This window comes from Neospora caninum, chromosome X, assembly GCF_000208865.1.
Source record: "Neospora caninum Liverpool complete genome, chromosome X".
Lineage (NCBI taxonomy): Eukaryota > Apicomplexa > Conoidasida > Eucoccidiorida > Sarcocystidae > Neospora > Neospora caninum.
Window position 1 is genome coordinate 3357457 of NC_018396.1, and position 18201 is coordinate 3375657.

The window sequence follows — 18201 nt, forward strand, 5'->3', positions numbered from 1 at the left end:
CTGGTGTCTCATTCGCGGCAGTTGCTCCCAGACATACGCGAGACGACGGTCGACGGCTGGGGAGAAAAGGGTGAATCGAGGCAGTCGTGCTCGTTACCATGTGCATATTGCACGAGCAGAACGCGGCGAGAGCACAAACCGAGCGGCCCCAAGCCAGGCAGGCGCAGAACGAAGGCGCAAAAGGCGGAAAAGAGGAATCGGAGAAGACGGGTGAAAGGCCGGCACATCCGGGCTTCGCATCTAGATGCTCACCCGTACACGGATTTTAGGTACATTTGTGTAGGGAAATTCATGCATAGCTAGGTATTTGCGAACGTGTTTGCGACCGGACAATACGAACGGTTTCCGCTCTTTTGGACGCTTCTCCAAAACCCGTGTGGCTGCGGCCCGAGAAAGGCTGCGCCTGCCGCACTGACGTGGAAAACGGTGGGATTCCTTGGCACGTGTCCGTGCGGCGGAAAAGCGTTGGCTCTGCTTCCCGTGTTTTCCCCAAGTGAGACCGACAACCGGCGAAAGGGGTACTGCCTCTCCAGTGCTTAATCCAGAAACCGCCGAGACAGAACGGCCGCCTCATCGCGACTTGCAGAAAATATCCACGCCTGGCACAGATTTCTCCGCAGAAGACACTCTTGGTGAAGAGACGTGACGATTCGAAAAGAAGTGCCGAAGAACGGCGGGACAAAAAAGCCAGTTGTCCTGCTGAATCAAATTCAATTCCGTTCGCCGCTAGACAACCGCCTCTCTCGAGCGCTGCGCGTGTGGTAAGGGGTTGAGCGCTCGTTCACGCGATTTTGGTCGGCATCAAAAACGTGCGTTTCCAAGGAAGCATGCGCTAGCTCTTTTTTGCATAGAGGAAAACCTTGAAAAAAACCTCGAGACAAGGACAAACGCGGCCCGTTTCTCGCAATCTTCTTCAAGGCGCCGCGAACCTAGCGGCTGGCGACCGACAGCAGGCGCGAGACTCGGCCGTGTGTGTACATGCTCAACCACCGGAAGGTTTTCCTTGCTTGTTTACCATGTCTTTGCAAGGTAAGAAGAGTGCGAACACAAGACGGTAGGGGAAAGAGGAACTGGAGAACCCTGAGAGAGTCGCCTGTGCTGGTGGAAAACGGAAACTTTCGCCGCGTAGTCAACAGCATGAATTCCCCTGCTCGAGACACAACAACCAACCGCTGGCGCTCTGTCTGTCGAGATGTTCGCGTCGCCTGCCGAATCCCTTTGCTCTCGAATCCTGCCCGTTCTGCTCGCAAATCGCCAAAATCGCCACAAGCAGTCAAATCCCTGCACTTGCCGTTAAAACGCCCTCCGTTCCTGGCGGGAAACCCCGAGATTTAGGGGGAGAGACCGCGGGCCTTGCCATCTAACGGCGTAATGGATCCTCGCAGGTTCACAAGCGACAAAAATTGGCGTGCGGGCAATTCAGAACGGTTCTGCCTTCGGTTTGAGGTTTTTCGCCCTCCATTTAGCGCTCTTGACGGGCTGTTCGCAAACGCTCGCAGTTCGAAAAGGAGCATTCTTTGGCGAGCTCACGGCAGAGACATTCGGTTGCCAAAACTTGCCCCGAGAGCCACCCCCGAAAAGTTGGCCTTTTCGTCCAGAGGAAACTCGAGACCGCTGTCGAGCAGCGTCCACCGATTCCACGCGGACGACGCTTTTCGCCTGGCGCAGGAGACAGGAGGCCACAGCCTCGAAATGAACGTTTCTCTGAATAACAACGTCCCGTGAGCACACCTGCCTTGCCTGTAGATATCCAACAAAGCACTACAAAGAGCAAAGGCCGCATAACCACACGCGTATTTGCGCCAGGGCCTGTGTCCACTCCTCATAGCTGCGGCCGTACCACTCTTCCTCCCAGCAACTTTCCCTTTTCTTCGCTTGCTGGTCTTCGGTTGAGTTAATCCGGTTACTTCGTGGTTCATTTTTTCACCGCGCGACAAGGCTGCGGCTGTCCTCCAACCGAAGCGTGATGTCGCTCCGTGGCCGATGATTTGTTCGCGGGAGGCAAGTTGCAGGCCCAGGGAAGAACGCCCTCCCAAGAGATCTGTTCTTGAGAGCACGGCCTCTGTTCCACCGATATTTTTCCTCGACTCTCTTGCCTCCATTGGTAGACACATATGTTTTCGCCGTCTCTGCACGGGACGAAGCTGCATGTAGATGTGCGCAAGATCCGACAAGAGCCACGGAAGATGCAAACTGGAAACGATGCACGGCCAACACACACAAAGGACGTATGTCTGCGCATGTGCTTGTGTGTATAAATCTATCTAGGGCGTGGTAGTGTGTGTCCCGTGATTCCGGCTCCTCCCGTTGAAATTGCATTTGCAGGGACGTCGGACGCGCGCCGTTTTCTCCCGCTCCCTCGCGCGTTTCCTTTGAAAGTTGTACACACTCCGCCCGGTTGGAACCGGTTTCCTCGCTCTCTGCCGCTGAGGTATTTCTTTCCGATTTATCGCGCGTTTGCCCCATCGAGGGAACTCTGCCAAAGTGGAGAGAGCGCAGCGCAGTAACGCCCTTCCCTACTAGGCACAAAACCGAGCTCCGCCTTCGGCGGCGGTCTTCCCATTTCTTGCACGTTTGTGCTTCGCGGTCAGTTTCGCCTCTATTTTTCTGCTCCCTTTTCCGCTATGGGCGCTTGCGGGGCTTCTTCCCCTCCCTTGCCGGAGTCTTCTTCCCCCGCCTCGTCCGATTCTTCCTGCTCTCCTCGCTGTTTCCCACCCTGTGTCTCTTCTCTGTCTCTCGCTTCTTCGCCTTCCCGCCCCACGTCCACTGGCTGCTGTGGAAAAGGGGACACTCTTCTCAGGCGAACTCAGGGCCGTTTTCGGCATTCTAGGGCGCTCTGCGCACCGTTGTCCCTCCTCCTCTTCGGCATCTCCCTCTGTGTTGGGAGGAGCGCGGCACACCAGGCGGGGAAAGATGGGTCGTACTCCCACGTCAAAACATCGCGAGAGAGACACGCCGATTTGAAAATGCATGCAGCCAACGGTGAGGGTCGCCGGACAAAGAGAAACACCGCCTTCGTTTAATTCACGTAGACGCATCTCTCCAGCTCCCCTCTAGATATTCCGCATGAGCGTACGCCTATACGTGTGCGTACGTAAAGAGGCGTTCGGAGAGACCCAAACCAGTACATCCAATCGTGCATCTGAATTTGCATTCATATATGAGCGCCAGTATGTGCATATCTGTATATATATACATGTATATATAATCTTGTGTGCATGTATGCATATGTTTATTTGCATGGAGAGGTGGTAGCAGCAGTGGTGTTCATTCTGCGTTCACGTGTTTTTAGACAGTCTCCGAGAAATCAAGGGCGCACAAGTTCGTTTGTGAAAGAGCATTGCTGCTCCTATACGCTCCATATGATCTGTCTCCTTTAGGCGCTTCTTTTCGTATTTGTACACATGTGCACGTTTCTATGGGGACTGCGTATACCGGCATGTGTACGTGCCGCCCGGAGAGTGTACACAGTGTCTCGTCGGTTGAGAAAGAGGAGACAGCTACACAAATATATACATATACATGAGTATATATATAGGCACATGCATGTGTGTGTACACATATTTTCTGATATATGTGGTTTCAAAAGCATAGTGGATCTGCACTTGTGGTTCCCCTGAGACTGTTCTTGCCTCTTTTATTGCTGTGTGCGCGAAGAATGTGTTCTTCGTTGGCGAATCAGACATGTCCTTTCGCTATGGATCCGTTGCATGCAGAGGGTTTGCCGTATTCGATTTGTTTCAGGCGACTGTCTCCCTTCACTGGGGTTTCTCCCGGACGTCCCGCGCGATCGCCGGGACGACGTTTTCCTGGCCTGCAACGAGCACGAAAGCAACAGTGAGCGACTTTGCCGGCCAATCCGGAAAAAAAATCAACGGCGCAAAAACGAAGATGCAGAAACGAAGAAGCACGGAGACTAAGCTGGGGAGACGAAAGGAAGAAGAGCGGTCGAGGCTGCGAGAGTTGCCAGTAGCTCAAGAGAACCGGATTCGTAGAGAGAAGAGATCGTACATATCAGGGGACGAGAGGAGTCTCTTTGTCAGCGGGGCATCCAAGAGAAGGAGTCGTGGAAAGCCGGCGAGGGCCTTTGTGTTTTCGACGGAACGAAAAGTGACACAAACAAGGAGACAGGGACACAGCAGATGGAGGCAGAGCAGATGTATCGAGAGGGAAATCTCCGGTTTTCGCGTCCCGTGGAAGCGTTTGGTCATTTTTCGGTTTCTTCTTGACTCTGTTTTTGCCGTCTTGCCCACCTCTCTCGGCGCGTGCTTTTCTCTCCTCTTTTCTCGGCGTGTGCCCAACGTCTCGTTTGCTCTCCGCATTTCCGTTTACCACTTCTGATGCGCCTTGCGCGTCTCGCGTCCGTCCGCTCGTGGGGGCTCGATCTCTCGATGTCTCATTTATGGCCTCGTTTTTCCCGCCTGTTTCTTCAGCGTGTTGCCAGCGAAGAGACACGGAGTCTATCCTGCGCCGACTCGTGTTCTATTTCACGGCCGAAGTCGTCAAATCCGACGTTTCCTTCCCGCCGAAAAATTGCCCAGTCCGTCAGGCTTTCCCTCGCTCTCAAAATTTAGAGAAGCAGACCCGACTCGCCACAACCGAGGTTCCGTTCTCGCATTTTGATGAAGATACGCGTTCTTCCCGTTTTGTGCGTTTCCTGGCCCTCCCCTCTCCATGGCTCTGTCGCGAGGCGCCTTGCGCTCTGCGTCCAGTCCCCAGCGAGCAGTGCTTGTCGCGTTTCTCTCCTTCGCGTCGCTCCTGTCAACAGCCCTGGCTACCGACTTGGCAACCGCATGCGCAAGCTCTTCTTGTGTGTCTTCTCGCCGCCCTGACTCCTGCCTCCGTGCCTTTTTTGTTTTCGCCAGGCTTTCACTTCCGCGGCGTTGTGTGCCAAGTGCGACGCCCGGGTCGGACTCGGAACCATGACTCGAAAAAACACGCCTCTTCTCTGCCGCTCCTTCTGCGAACAATGGTAGGCAATGACTCGTTCTCTCGGTTTCTCTGTCTCCCGGCTCGTTTCGTTCGGCTGGTCCCGTGAGTCTGCCTTTTCCTGGCTCCACATTGTAGCCGTCTCCTGTTTTCGGTTTCTCCCTTGCCTCTCCTCTTGCTGCGTGTGATCTTTCTGTTTTGCCTCGCCCTTCCCTGGGCGGTAGTTTCTCGCGTTCAATCTCCAAAATTCGTCTCTGTCGATCACGGGACACCTGTAGCCGTCGGTACTTGCCGACGAGCGGCACGTTTCGCTCCCCCGCTTTCGTCGCTCTCTTCCCTGCGTAAGAGTCTATCCGTAAAATCTCTGTTGCTATGCGTGCGTCTATCTGCATGTGCAATTCGTCTCTCTCTGCGTTTCGTCGATCTGTGCATCGACACGTGCCATTTTCTCACTTTTTCTGTCTCCGACAGCGAGATGTTCTCTTTTCGCCGTGTCTCTGCATGCGTATGTCTGGGTCCCGTTGATTGCCTTTCTCGTTTTGATCGTCGCCCCAGCTTCGATTTCGGTTGCGTTTTCGCGAAGGTACAAAGCGTGTGAAAACGACTACTTCGCGCCCGCGCCTTCCGGAAGCCCTCTAGCGCTTACCTTTTGCTCCCCTGACTCAGTGATTTGCTCGCCTCTCCGCGACGGTAAGCCATTCTGTCGCGTCGATTTGCTGCGAAAAAAAGGACGGGAGACGCAGCTCTGCCGTCCCGGTTTTTTGCATCGGCCTCGCAAGTCCTGGAAAATGCCTCTGTTAGCAGCTTCGGATCCGTGCCTCGCAGGTGGTCACCTCCTTGAGATCCACTCTGCTGGCACACTGGGGGAGGTATTTTTATTAAACTTAGCTACTCAGCAAAGTACTTACGCTAAAATAACTGAACTACCATAGGTTGAATTTCCTCGGTCCTCTCGTACTAACGGAAATACTTTAGATTAAAGTCTTGCGTTTACATCGCATACACGGCCCGAACTGGGTGTCTTTCCCACTGTGTGTAAAACGCATTTGGTTGTTCGCAGAAACGTGTGGCCTTCGCGGGGCGGCAGACCTCACGGCTGCTTTGTTGTCACTCAGGATCTTTTTGTTTATGAAAGGTTTAAATTCCAATGTTGATTTGTCTCTGTCCCGTCCTTAGTGGCTGCTGACGGCGCCGCTTTGTGCACCAAACTGGGATTTGAGGTGGCTGGGTTCCCCACCGAAGGCGACGGAGAAGAACGCGATGAAGAGGAAGACGCAACTCAGTGCTACGACGGTGAGAGGCATCTGAGCTGCGGCGAGAAACAGAGTCCAGGAAGAAGCGTTTCCGCTCTTTGTCGTCTATCCCCCTGTCGGCCGTTGCTTCGCGGCTGTCCTCCGTTCGTCTTCCTTCCGCCTTGTCTCTCCCGTGATCTCCCCTCGCTCGGTGTGTATCCCGGCAGCGTTTCACCCTCCTTTTGAAATTTGGCGTTCCCAGGTGTCGTCCGCGTGTGTCCCCTTCTGCAGGTGTCCCCGCGGCGGCGCTGCTTGGTCCCGGCCCGAAACCGGCGCGGTCGGAGGGCGCGTACGGCTCTGGAGGTCGCCCCACGTGGCGAGAGTTTTTGCGGTGGTTGGAACTGCGTCTGGCGCGCTGCGTCGAGACGCTGTTGCCTCGCCCGGAGTTTTGGCTGTTTCTGTTTCTCTGCTTTTACTTCCTCGGGAAAGTTCTCGCCGCGCTCAGGAGCCTCGTTGACCGCGCCGCCTTCGCAGGCCGCAACCCGCAGTGGCGCTCGCAGGCCTCCCCTGCCTCCGCGTGGACGCCGGACCGAGAAGGCGAGCGAGACGAGGCCCGAGACGAGGCCCGAGACGAGTCCGGCGGCGTCGGTTGGCCCCGCCGGCTCTCGGGTGCAAAGGAGACGGTCCCCACGTTGTTTCTGCCGCGCGAGGGCGGGAACCAGACCGAGGCATCCAGGAGAGCCTGCGAGGCCGCGGAGGCGCGGCGCGCGCACCAGATTGGGGCTCCGGGCGCATGCAGAGTGCGAAGCGGCTTCCGGAAGCCGTCGTCGCTTTTCGGAACAAGCGACGATGAAGAAGAAGTCATGAGCCCAGAAGCCGTCCGAGAAATGGTGGGCGGACGCTAGGCGATCCGTCCGGAGAGAGGGAGGCGTTTTCTGGAAAGAGTGGACATCCCCACGTCCCGCTTCTTTTGATCTCACAGGGCGCGCGTGCCATGGGGAGAGAGAGAGAGTTGCAGTCATGGGAACTTTGCACTTGTTTGTCGAAGAGGCGGCTGTGACGCCGAAGGAAATGCGCGGCTGAGCGGAGACGCGTAACGTTTCTTGTCGGAACAGACCAGGGGAGAAGGTGAGACTCGGCGATGTACTTTGAATTTTCCCCACGGCTTGTGTTTGCAGCGGGAAGATGGGGACAAGACGGGTGGCTGGCACCCTAAACATCGATGCCGTTTTGTTTCTGCGGGTCAAGGCAAGCAGGAGAACCAAATGCGTTACGCGCCGTTTATGAGCAATCAGGAAGGAGAGAAAGAGACAAAAAACAGAAATGCGGGTCTGAAGCGAGGCCTAGCGCAGAAGCAGCGTACCGCGTGCTGCAGTCACCCGGTTCTTTCTGTCCTCGTTTCGTTGGACTCTGCCGGTCTCAGACGCGTTTCCGAGTCCCATCATTTTGTTTTTCCTTTTGCACCTTCGCGGGGGCGTAGGTTGTCTCCAGCGGGTCCAACGTTCCTGGTTTTTCCCTCGCGACAGGCCTCGAGCCGCCCCTGTGTTGCCTTTGGATTCTGCCCAGACAAGGCAGAAACGTAAATTTTTCGTTAGGTCTGTGGTCCCGCTGGAACCGTCACAAAGGCCCCATTCGGACTGAATCCACACACGCTGACGAAGCTTTTCCGTTCCACGTCTCATGCACTAAAGCACATGCCGCCTGCGCTCTTTCAGCGCGTTTCCATTCATTTTCGAGATATATATATATATATATATATATATATATATATACATACATATGCATACATAGATTTGCGAACACTCTTTCAAGTGAGCTTTCCACGTAAATCTGTGTCGACGGGGGGAGGGGGGGGGGTCGTGTATGCAGCGAAGCCGTGTTACCGGCCTGACACAGGGACGAAGCAAAAGTTGCGAAGGACAAGATAGTGCCTTGCTTGTTTCCTGGAAATCTTGAAGTCAGCGTTCCAGCCTTCTTTCCTGGGCGAACCCGCTTCATGTTGAAAGAGAGATTGACATGGGGCGAGGGACAAAAGTATTTGTCGGATGGCAGGGCGTGGTTCGTTTCTGGGTCTAGCAAATGCGCGAGTGCGCAGGTGAACCCACTGACTCAGGGAAGAAAGCGTTTTCTCGAGTCTCGTCAGTTGCTCACAGGAAATTCCAGTTGTGCCGCATATGTCAGTTACCTAGTCTTCCCTCGAGGCTTAACGGCCTTTAAGTCCAACACACTATATATATATATATATATATATATATATATATTTATGTATTTATATATATACCTTACTAGATGTATACATATTCTTTCCGATGATGTGGAGTATGGTAGCATCTAACGCAACATTAGAACGATTCTTTGTGTTACTTTTATTTTGCATTTGGTCGGTTGTATGATAGTGGTTTTACATACCTTACATAGATACATATAATATGTATATCATATATATATATATATATATATATATATATAGAGAGAGAGAGAGAGAGAGAGAGAGAGAGAGCGGCGAAGGAAGCAGGCGGGTTCACTAACAGTGGCATGGCGACGGAAACGGGGTAACGGATAGAGACCTCGGCCTAGGGAACGACCTCGATTGAGGTTTCCCAACTTGGTTTCTCGGTTCCTAACTTTTTTCTAACCTCTCGTTACGAAAATTGAAAGGCACGTCGTTTTTTGCGCCACTCGGTGGAGGGAACACTCCTTTCAGAACGGTTCGCGACGCAGCCTTCTGTCTTGGCCCGGAAAGGTTTTTTTTTTCTTTGGAGGACCACGGGGAAGAGAACGTCAGCGAGAGAAGAAGGTAACGGGAAGAACGGTAGAGAAAGGAAGGGCGAAAGACCGAGAGGCAAGACTTGAGCCTCGCCGAGCTGCACTATCATTTACATGAACGTGAGAGTTTTGAGTTTGAAAAGCGATCTACAACGCAGCCTTTTGTTCAATCTGGTCTTTTTCTGCGTTCTTTTCCCGTTCTCATGGCCGATTTCTTTCCCTGTAGCTTTCTCTGCTCGGTTTCACCGCCTCCCTCGGTTTCCCCGCGCTTGTCTTCCCCGTTGCCAGAGTGGCCAGCGAAGCGCAGCTCCGGACACAGCCCCCCTCTGCTCCGCACGACCGAGGCGAGAATTTCCAGCGGTTCTCGACCCAAAGACCGACTGTCTTTAGACAAACAGCGGGCTAGGAGAGAAGAGAAATCCACGCTTTTTCGCATTGCGCTTCTTTTTTCTCAAACGGCACTCCCAGCTCCGCGCTTTTTGCGCTGCGCGGAGCGAGGCATTTCGGCGCGCTCAAACCAACCGTGTGCTGTCTTGGCCAGTCGCGCAGCCGTGAGAACTCAGCTTTTTCTGTTTCCTCGTTTGGAAAGCACGCCGCTATCTCCGCGTTTGGTGACGAGAGACCTCGGCTTTTTCGAGTCATTCCTCGCTTTCTGCCGCGACAGGCCGCGCGGAACCCGCTCGCGAACCGCAAAAGGTTTGATCTCCCGAGACACCAGCAGGGGGTTAAAGCAGAACGCGGCGAGTTGCAGTCGACACAAAAAGACAAAAGAGGGCGAGGCGAAAAACGACACGTGACTCGGGAAGTTTTCCTTTTCCGCGTTCGCGTGGTTTTCTGTGCCCAGCTCCGCAACATCGTTTCGCCTCACACCGCCAGCATCTCAGGTAAAACTGTGTGGCGGAGGGTATGGCTATTCAGCTTCTTCCGCGGAATTCCTTTCTCGCGTGCCGGTTCTCCGCTTGTGAAACCTGAGCTCGAATCTCCTCTCTTGTTTCGCGTCTTGTCGCTCCACACGGACCCTCGGCGGCCTAGTCCCCGGCTGATCGCTCTGAGCCGCAGGAGCCGTCGCCGTGCGGCTAGAAAGGCAAAAACGCCCGAGGATCCACGTTTTTCTCCCGATCCTCACTTCCCACTATTCTTCGTCTTGGCCGGATCTCTTTTCTTTTCTGCGCGCTTCTGTTCCTTGACCCTTTCCCTCTCGGCTTCTGGATTTCTGCTCCGAAACGCGCTCGCATCATGAAAGGCGCGAACCTCCTGGAGCAGGGGTACATCCATCAAGACTCCTGTCCCAATGGAGCCTTCGAGGACCATGAGACAGACTCGTCGCTCTCTGACGATGACGACGAAAGCGTGAGGGAACCGAGAAGCGGGTTCCAATGCTGCGCGGACCGACGCTGCACGACGTGGTTCGACTTGCGTAGCTGGTTCGGCTACCTCTCCACCGATCTACCCAGTGCTGACTTCCAAGCCTGTTTCACAGACGTCGCGCACGGAGGGATAGGGTGAGTCGAGGCCAGCACTGCGCGTCCCTCTACCTGTCTCGACACTTCTTCATCTTCTTTAGCTTTTTTTTAGCTCTCTGGTCGACACACTCACATCCACCGCGAGAGAGACAAACGTCTCCGCCGACACGATAGCCGCTGCCTGGAGTTCGTCGAGAGTACACCCAGTTCCATGCTCTGCACAGATGCACAGCTGCGTCGGCACCTCTGTACCAACCTATCCATATCAATACGTGGATGTAAACGCATGGTTACACTTAGTTTTTTCACTACTACATATACATATATATATGAATATGAATGTGGATTTGCATGTGGATGCGCGTGGTTGCGTGCAGTTTGTTTGAGAAGCTGGTTGTGCTCGGAGGGAAGACGTTGGAGACCTTTGCAGAAATCCACTTTTATGAGCAGTGGGCGTCCTCTGCGCGTCCGTATGTGCCCCGCGAACTGGCGGAAGCGGTCGGAGAGGACGCGCCCCGCCTGTTGTGGGCCCAAAAGCGTGTGGAGAGAACGACAACAGCCCAGGCTCTCTACGCGTTTGGGAAAAGTTACTTGTCGACAGCTCAGGATCTCCCGACCCGACAAGCAGTTGCGAAATACGTTAAAGCGTGTGCGGGGTTTGCCTGCCAAAGCACGGACACGGAGAACCTCTACAAGTGGATGCCGATTCTCGTCGAGCACGTGTACTGGATCCAGAGGTACAGACACTCGTACTGCCAAGACAGAATCCTCGCAACCATTAACCATGCAGAGACTGTTCCCAGTTCGGTTCTCGTCCTGGAATTTCGCCTACAACCCATACCCTTTCCATGGCGACTCTAAACCGATCGATCCTCTACCTTCGTCTCTGAACGCGTTTGCCCTCTTGCGCGGCTCTACCTGCATCTATCTATCTAATTATATATCTGTAATACATGCATATTTATGCATAGTTTGTGGATTTCGGTGTCTCGCGTCCTGTGCCTTTATGTTGTCTCATCCGTTGCGGCTTCGAACGATGGTTGACGTGAAAGATTCCCCAGTTGAGAACAGCGACGCTTGCGCCCTTTTTTCAGAGTTCGAACGGAAGCAGACACGAACGCGAACAACCTCCTTCAGGATCTACAGGAGTACCTCGGCTACCGACGTAAGGACGTTTTGCCGCAAACGACACACACTTTCCCTTGAGACTTACCCCGAGCTCTCTACCCTTTTGCTGGTTGGCGTGGCCGCAACGCGGGGTAAAATACCTCGCTCGAGTCGCCGCCCGCCTTTTCTTCTCCAGTGATCGGTCAGCGCACCTTCTCGCCACGTCTGTTCCGATTTCATGTAGAATCCGTCTGTACACCTGTTGGTGTAAACCGAGATGCAAGCATTCTCTTTGGCAGGAGTGACGTTCTGCGACGACAAATGCGGTGGATCTTTACACACCTTCTAGGTGTGGCATAATTCTCTGTGCTTACACCTGCTTTTCGCACATTTACGTGTACGCATTCTCACATGCATATTACATATGTAGACATGAATATATATATATATATATATATGTATGTATGTATACATAGAACAGTACGTATGCAGAAGAGAAAGCCCGTTTGTTTTTTGTCTTCTCGCAGACGACCAGCTGCTCCCAAGAATTCGGGAATGTCTGCGAAACAGGCTTGTGCCTCAAAGATCGGATACACCCACGGGGAAAGAGTTGATTCGCCTCTACGCGGCAGACTACTTTGGTGTTTTAGCTCAGGTAAATACATCTTTCTCTACGTTTTTTTGAGGATACGTCGTCCTTTCTTGTGTACACTGGCGCAGCTCGAGAGGTTTTTTCTCCAGCCGTCTCGTGAATGGGTTCGGATTTTGAGTGGAAATGTTCAAAGACTGGGTCTTGACAGATGTGTTCTCCATTGCCTCTCTTTTCAGGAGGGCGGCATCGAGAAAAAGAGCCAAGCAGTTTGGATCGACGAGGAACTTGACATGTTCATGGAGGGACCGGCCATTCCGCTCTTCTCCGTCCTCGTCATGTCCCTGCAGCCTTTTTTGATGACCAACGACTCTCAAGAACTCCCAGCTGCCGACACCTTCGTCGCCACATTCTAGTGAGCCTCGTTCGCCAAACCTCCGGGGCGCATCTCAACGCACGTCTCGTTCACACCTGCTTGCTCCTCTACACGTATATGCCGTATATAGGTATATGGGTATGTCTGCATTTGCACGGACTTGTTTATATTGGTCTACACTTGATGAGAGTTATGGGCCGCGAGCCTTTACCGTTCTTTCCGGTTCTCGTTTTCTCCCCTGCTCTCCTAGCTCCCTCGTCGCCGCGTGCTGGGTCTTGTCCACGGAGGACCGCGTCAAGATTTGGATGCCCGCCCTCATTCAACGCCTTCGACAGGTATGCTCGTCCCCTAAAAACTATATACTTGCCCGCTTGTGGGTGCGTTTACATATATATTTATATGCGCATACACTTGCAAACAGATATAAATACTTGTAAATGCATTAAAACACATATATGCATATATGTATATATATATATATATATATATATATATATATCTGCATATATATGTGGAGCTACGTACGTGCAAACGTATGAGGATTTGAGTTGGCGTGCTCTCTCTGTATCTGCCTGTTGAGGCGTTGATCCGACCGTGTCCTCAAACATTGGGGGTTCCGAGAATTGTTAGAGGGTTCATCTCTGGGCGTGTTACGATTCGCTTCCACACCTACGAGGACGGAAAACTCCGAATAGGTGAAGCGGTCGCGTTGCTTTTATCGCAACAGCGAACCCTCTTCAAGAGTTTTTCGAATGTGACGCGTCTCCATCGCGGCCCCTTCCGGAGTTTCGCAAGAAGACGGTCTTGTAATCGCAACGTATCTCCAAATTCATCTGTGCGCAGACCTACGCGTTCAAAGTATACTCGCAGATACATACACATATGTATATATATATATATATGTATGCATATTTATGCGTGCGTATATAAACAGAGATGTGCATCAACAGTGGACTCATGTCGTCTGCCTGCAACACGTAGCTGCACCCTGCACCGAATTGTCCCTGTATGTATTATATACATATACATATACACATATACATATATATATATATATATATATGTATATATATATATATATGTATATGTATATGTATATATATGTGTATATATACATATACATATATATATATATATATATGTATATATATATGTGTATATGTGTATGTATATATATGTGTATATATATATGTATATATATGTAAAGGTGGATGTGGATGTGTGCATATGTATGTTTGGTGTTGGGTTGTCACCGTGCGACGGCGGTGGTTTCTTTTTCCAGCCGAGGCCTTACGAGTGTATCTTGTGCTTCCGTCCCGCCGACTCGCTTTCCCGATCGTGTCCGCGGTTTTGCTTGCGTGCGCAGATCCAGTTGCTGGCGCAGCTGTCGAACTTTGAAGGGAATGTGTACACGCGGGCGATGCGTCGCCGGCGGCTGGCTTCTCAGCCCGTTGACCTCGCTCAGGCTGCCGGAGCGAACAACGGGGCGCGAGATCTCTTTCGACTGTGGAGTGTTGACCACAAGCGAAGGCCCGCGGGGGAGCCAGGTACGCAAGACGCGCACTGGGCATCGTTTTTTGTCGGCGCTTGCATTAATTCGACACAGCCGTTTTTTTTCGGAAAGGGAAGAGGGTCCGACTCGGGGGCGTCCTCCGTCGCTCTCGCTGTTCCGCTTCCCACGCTCGCCACCCAAAGGCGAGGCAAAAGCGCTCGTCCCCGTGTCCTCGCTGGAATCCGATCCCCCCATGTGGAATCCGTGTCTCCGGTGTGTCCCTCGGGCGTGGCGTGTCTGCAGCTGAGGATAACAACAGCCCTCGGCTGCTGCAGCTCGGCGGTCCGAAGGCGGCGGAGCGCACGGGCGGTCCTCTCAGTTCAGTTTGGTCTGCAGTGCGCGGCCTCGGAGGACGTGCCGCAGAGAGCGCGGACGCCGCCAAGAGCCGCCCGTGTCTCGAACAGACTCTGCCTTCCGACAAAACCCTGTTTTTGACAGACGTCGCTCCGGCCGCAGGCGAAGGAAAAGCTTCCCAGACTCTCGTCCTGCTCCCGTTCGCGCGCGTCGTTCCTCCCCCTCGCCGGCGGCCGGCTCCCGGGCCCCAGCAAGAGGGTAAGCTCGACCACAGGAGACAAAAAAGCGTCAACACAGGAACAGAGGAAAGAGACCGAGAAGGCAAGGAAGACACGTACCCGGAACTGACGACGGCGGCACGGGTGTTTCGGCGATAGGGAGAGGCGGGCATTTGGGCACAGGTCGGTCGGGGAGCCGAGCACGCGTTGAAGACGCCCGGAACAGAGTCGTAACCGCGAGGCGCATGCATTTGCCCTGTGCGTGTGAGTGGTCTGGTGGCGTTCTTTCTCGTGGCGCACAGTTTAGTTTCGATGTCTCCTTTTTGCTTTCTTGTCCCCAGCTCCAGCTGCCGCGCCGAGCCAGTGCTACCTGTTCAGCTGCGGGTCGTCGGCGCCTCCGTGCGTGCCTCCCGCACCGACGTCGTTCGCGTGGAGCAGTCCGTGTCGAGCGTCGGCGTCGAACGGAGAGCTGCTGTCTTCCGTGGGAGCGTCGAGCGCCGCGCTGAACCGTCGGCAGGAGTCTGTGGAGTCTTCGCAGCTCGGCTCCTTCTGCGCGTCGGAAGGTCCGGACCGTAGGGCTGTGCGCGAGCGGAAGAAGCCCACGACGGTGAAGATCTGCCTGGACGAAGCAGGGTCGGGGCAGCCGGCGGTCCTCCGGGCGTTTTCGGGTGTCAGCGCGAGTGCGCTGTCCGCTGGCGACGTGCACCGCGAGAGGAGCAGAGAAAAACGAGAAGACGGGAGAGAAAGTGAGGTCCGCGAACCCGACGCGCGCGCGATTCTGGTCGGGGAAAACATGAAACCCGTGTGCCTGAACTTTTCCAAGGACGCGAGTGAGGCCAGGGTGTACGTGACCGACCTTGACGAGGACGAGAAGGCCGCGCTGGGCGTCGCATCGGAGGCAAGCCCCGAGAAAAAAACTCCCGACCGGAGTCTCGTCGATCCGCGTCTCCAGTGCCAACAAATGCAACTCGAACTGCAACAGATGCAACTCGAGCAACTCCAGCTCCAGCAAGAAATCCAGCGAGAGGCGCTCCTCCAGGCGCGGCCTGTGCCCCTCTTCGCGCCTCCCGCCTCTCCCGCGCCAAGAAGCGAGAGGACCATCCCCTGTCAGGTGCCGATCTCCGTTCGCGTGGAACTCCCCGCCGACGCGCTCAAAAAGGCCCTGGGACCAGACCCAGATCGGGCAAGCGAGCTAGGAACTGACCGGCCCAGTCGCCAGGTGTCTGGGTCTCTGTTGATCACTCCGCAGCCAGGCGGCGACCGCAGACTCGCGCCTCCCATGCCGTTCTGTGGAGGCGCAAAGCCGTTCCAGATGGCTCCGCGGCCACTGCCTGGCTCGGCGGCTGGCTCGGCGCCGTCCAAGCCGCTGCCAAAACCGGTGGGGATTCTCGCGTACGCGATGCCCAGACCCGCGCCCGCCCCGGTCAGGTACGACGGCGCACGCTTCGCCTTCCTCCCGATGGCGCAGCCAGCGCACATCGCTCCCCCGAAGCCTGCAGCGCCTTATCCCCTCGAGGTGACCTTGCAAGTCCCAAACCTCCTCTGCCAGCAGCGCACGAGCACTGACCGACAGCGCGGCTGCAACTGGAACGCCTGCCTCCCAGAGCCTCTGGGAGGGAAAGAGGATTCTGCGTGGTCCTGCTGGCCGGAGCAGGCGCGACTCTCCAGCAACGAGAGCCGCGTCGGGAACTCCGCACTCTTCTGCGCAGACAAGGCTCCTGGTGGGGACTTGAAGCGACAGTTTGGACCCGCGCCGGTGAGTCCAAAAAGACACCCCCTGCAAAGAGACGTTCTAAACGGTCGCGCCTCTCCCGAGAAGCTGACGAAAAACAGCCACAGGGGAACTCCTCCTAGAGGCTCGCCCTGTCGAAAAGCGTAGATCTGGTAGAATATAGAGACACATGCATATTGGTGTGTAGAGTCGACTATTTTATGCTAACAAATATCAGTGTTCCGCGTAACGTTGGCACGTGCGGGACGAGAGAGCGTCTGGTCTGGGGCAGCCTTCGCACCGGAGAAACCCAGGAAGAGCCGCTAACGTCGGCGCTCGCGTTTTCGTGTCTTTTTCGTCTTGCGGCGCTCAGCCCCAGGGACTCGTTCCTCCGCCCCCGTCGGCACAAGCCCGCGTCCGAGACGGTCCAGTCTTCAACCGCCAGCGCACAAACAAGTTGTAAATCGGAGCGCGCTCAAAGGCCAAAACAGCCATTCCCGCGTCGGTCTGGAAGCTCAAAAGTCTCGGAGAAGGATCCTTCAGACGCTTCGCCTTTCTGTACATGCAAATGCCATGTGGATGCACGGATCTACTTATACGTGCGTGCACACACAAGTGCGACTACGCAAATCGAACCGCTGGCAGAGGGAGAAGACGCTCGTGTTGCGCACACGGCCATACGTATATATATATGTCTGTGTGAAGCGACTTGGCGTTCTCTCGGGAGTGTCTCTGTGTCATTCGTGATTTTTCAGCGGGGCAGCCGCGGGGAACGAGAGAAGGGGGCAAACAGTTGCGAACCCAATAAATTTTGTTTTCAAACAAAAGCGACGCTGCCTTCCGTTTTCCGTGGAAAGATGCCAATTAACCAGAACCTGTTCTTCTTAAGCTCCCAAAAAGTGAATCCCCCGTTCAGAAGTTACCCGACGCGTTTCACCCGTACAGTTCGCGCTGTGTGGAGTGTGCGCCCGGCGGCCCCAAGTGTTTGCCAGTTGAGAGGTTGAGAGGAGACCAGGCTGACAGACATGGGCGAAACAGTTTTGCGAGAGCGCCAACTAGGAAGGGATCAAAACTGCAGCTGTCTTCGTGAGAGGCTTCCACTGTGGTGGCGAGAAACTATCTTGCCAGGCGACGCACAAGAGAGACTTCCGCTCTGCGGTTCCTGCGTTCCCGACGCCCCCAGGCGTGTTTCGGTTTGCCTCTCTGCGCATAGGACGCCTGGCTCTTTTCTGTGTGCACTGCGTAGGGCCTGACACGGCGCCTCGGAGAAATGGAAACAGAGGCGAGAAGAAAGGACCAAAACATGCCTGACTGGCCAGGATTGCGGTTCGTGGGCACGTAGAGAGGAGACAGCAGAGAACGGTCGAGACAAGCACATCTGTACAAACACAAAAAAGTCCTTTCTCCTGGAAAGCAGAGACACGGCAAACCGTCTGTACATGCGTGCCTGTATAGATCTCGTAAGAATTAGAGGTACACCTGTCATCCGGTTGTTTCTTCCCAGGGATAAAAGACAGGGAAGCAGGGATACGCTGCGAAAAACCAAGCGAGGCACATATGCGCGCCTGGCGGCCGCCTCGTGTCAATGTGAAGGGAACCGTGGACTGCAGGCGTCCAAGAGAAGCTGCAGTGGAGCAAAAGCCTGAGGAACCATGAACTCACGTGTGGGAAGAGAGGAGTCGAGGCGAAGATCAAACAGGAGCAAAATCCCCCGGGAATCCAGCTCAGCAGGTACAAGAGAGACGAAAAGGAAACGAAGCGACTTCCTCGGAACCTGACTTGCAAACGAAGACAAACCTCCTTCGCATAAAGCTAGCACGAAGAACGCTCGCGTTTTTCAGACGCCCCTCGCTGGACGGGAGCACCAGGAAAAAAGTGGTGGTCTCTCGGCATTGCGCCTGACTTGTGTCTCGCCTGCTGTGCGTCAACCTCTCCTTTTTGCCTGTCTTCGAAAAAAGCGTTCT

At 54.5% G+C, this 18201-nt stretch overlaps 2 protein-coding genes across 2 annotated transcripts; both read left to right on the forward strand.

The window, feature by feature from the left end:
- Positions 1 to 4922: 4922 nt before the first annotated feature.
- On the forward strand, positions 4923 to 7066 carry NCLIV_048700 (conserved hypothetical protein; the record flags this gene model as incomplete). The annotated part of the gene is made up of 4 exons (XM_003884422.1): positions 4923 to 4972; positions 5513 to 5619; positions 6106 to 6222; positions 6453 to 7066. The coding sequence occupies 4 exons, from the start codon at positions 4923 to 4925 to the stop codon at positions 7064 to 7066; spliced, it is 888 nt and encodes a 295-aa protein (XP_003884471.1).
- Positions 7067 to 10163: 3097 nt separating this feature from the next.
- Positions 10164 to 16700, forward strand: NCLIV_048710 (Apicomplexan specific protein, related; the record flags this gene model as incomplete). The annotated part of the gene is made up of 10 exons (XM_003884423.1): positions 10164 to 10429; positions 10768 to 11127; positions 11485 to 11555; positions 12025 to 12152; positions 12326 to 12501; positions 12713 to 12797; positions 13829 to 14009; positions 14258 to 14566; positions 14868 to 16282; positions 16611 to 16700. 10 exons carry the CDS (start codon positions 10164 to 10166, stop codon positions 16698 to 16700), a joined length of 3081 nt encoding a protein of 1026 aa, XP_003884472.1.
- Between the last annotated feature and the right edge of the window lie 1501 nt (positions 16701 to 18201).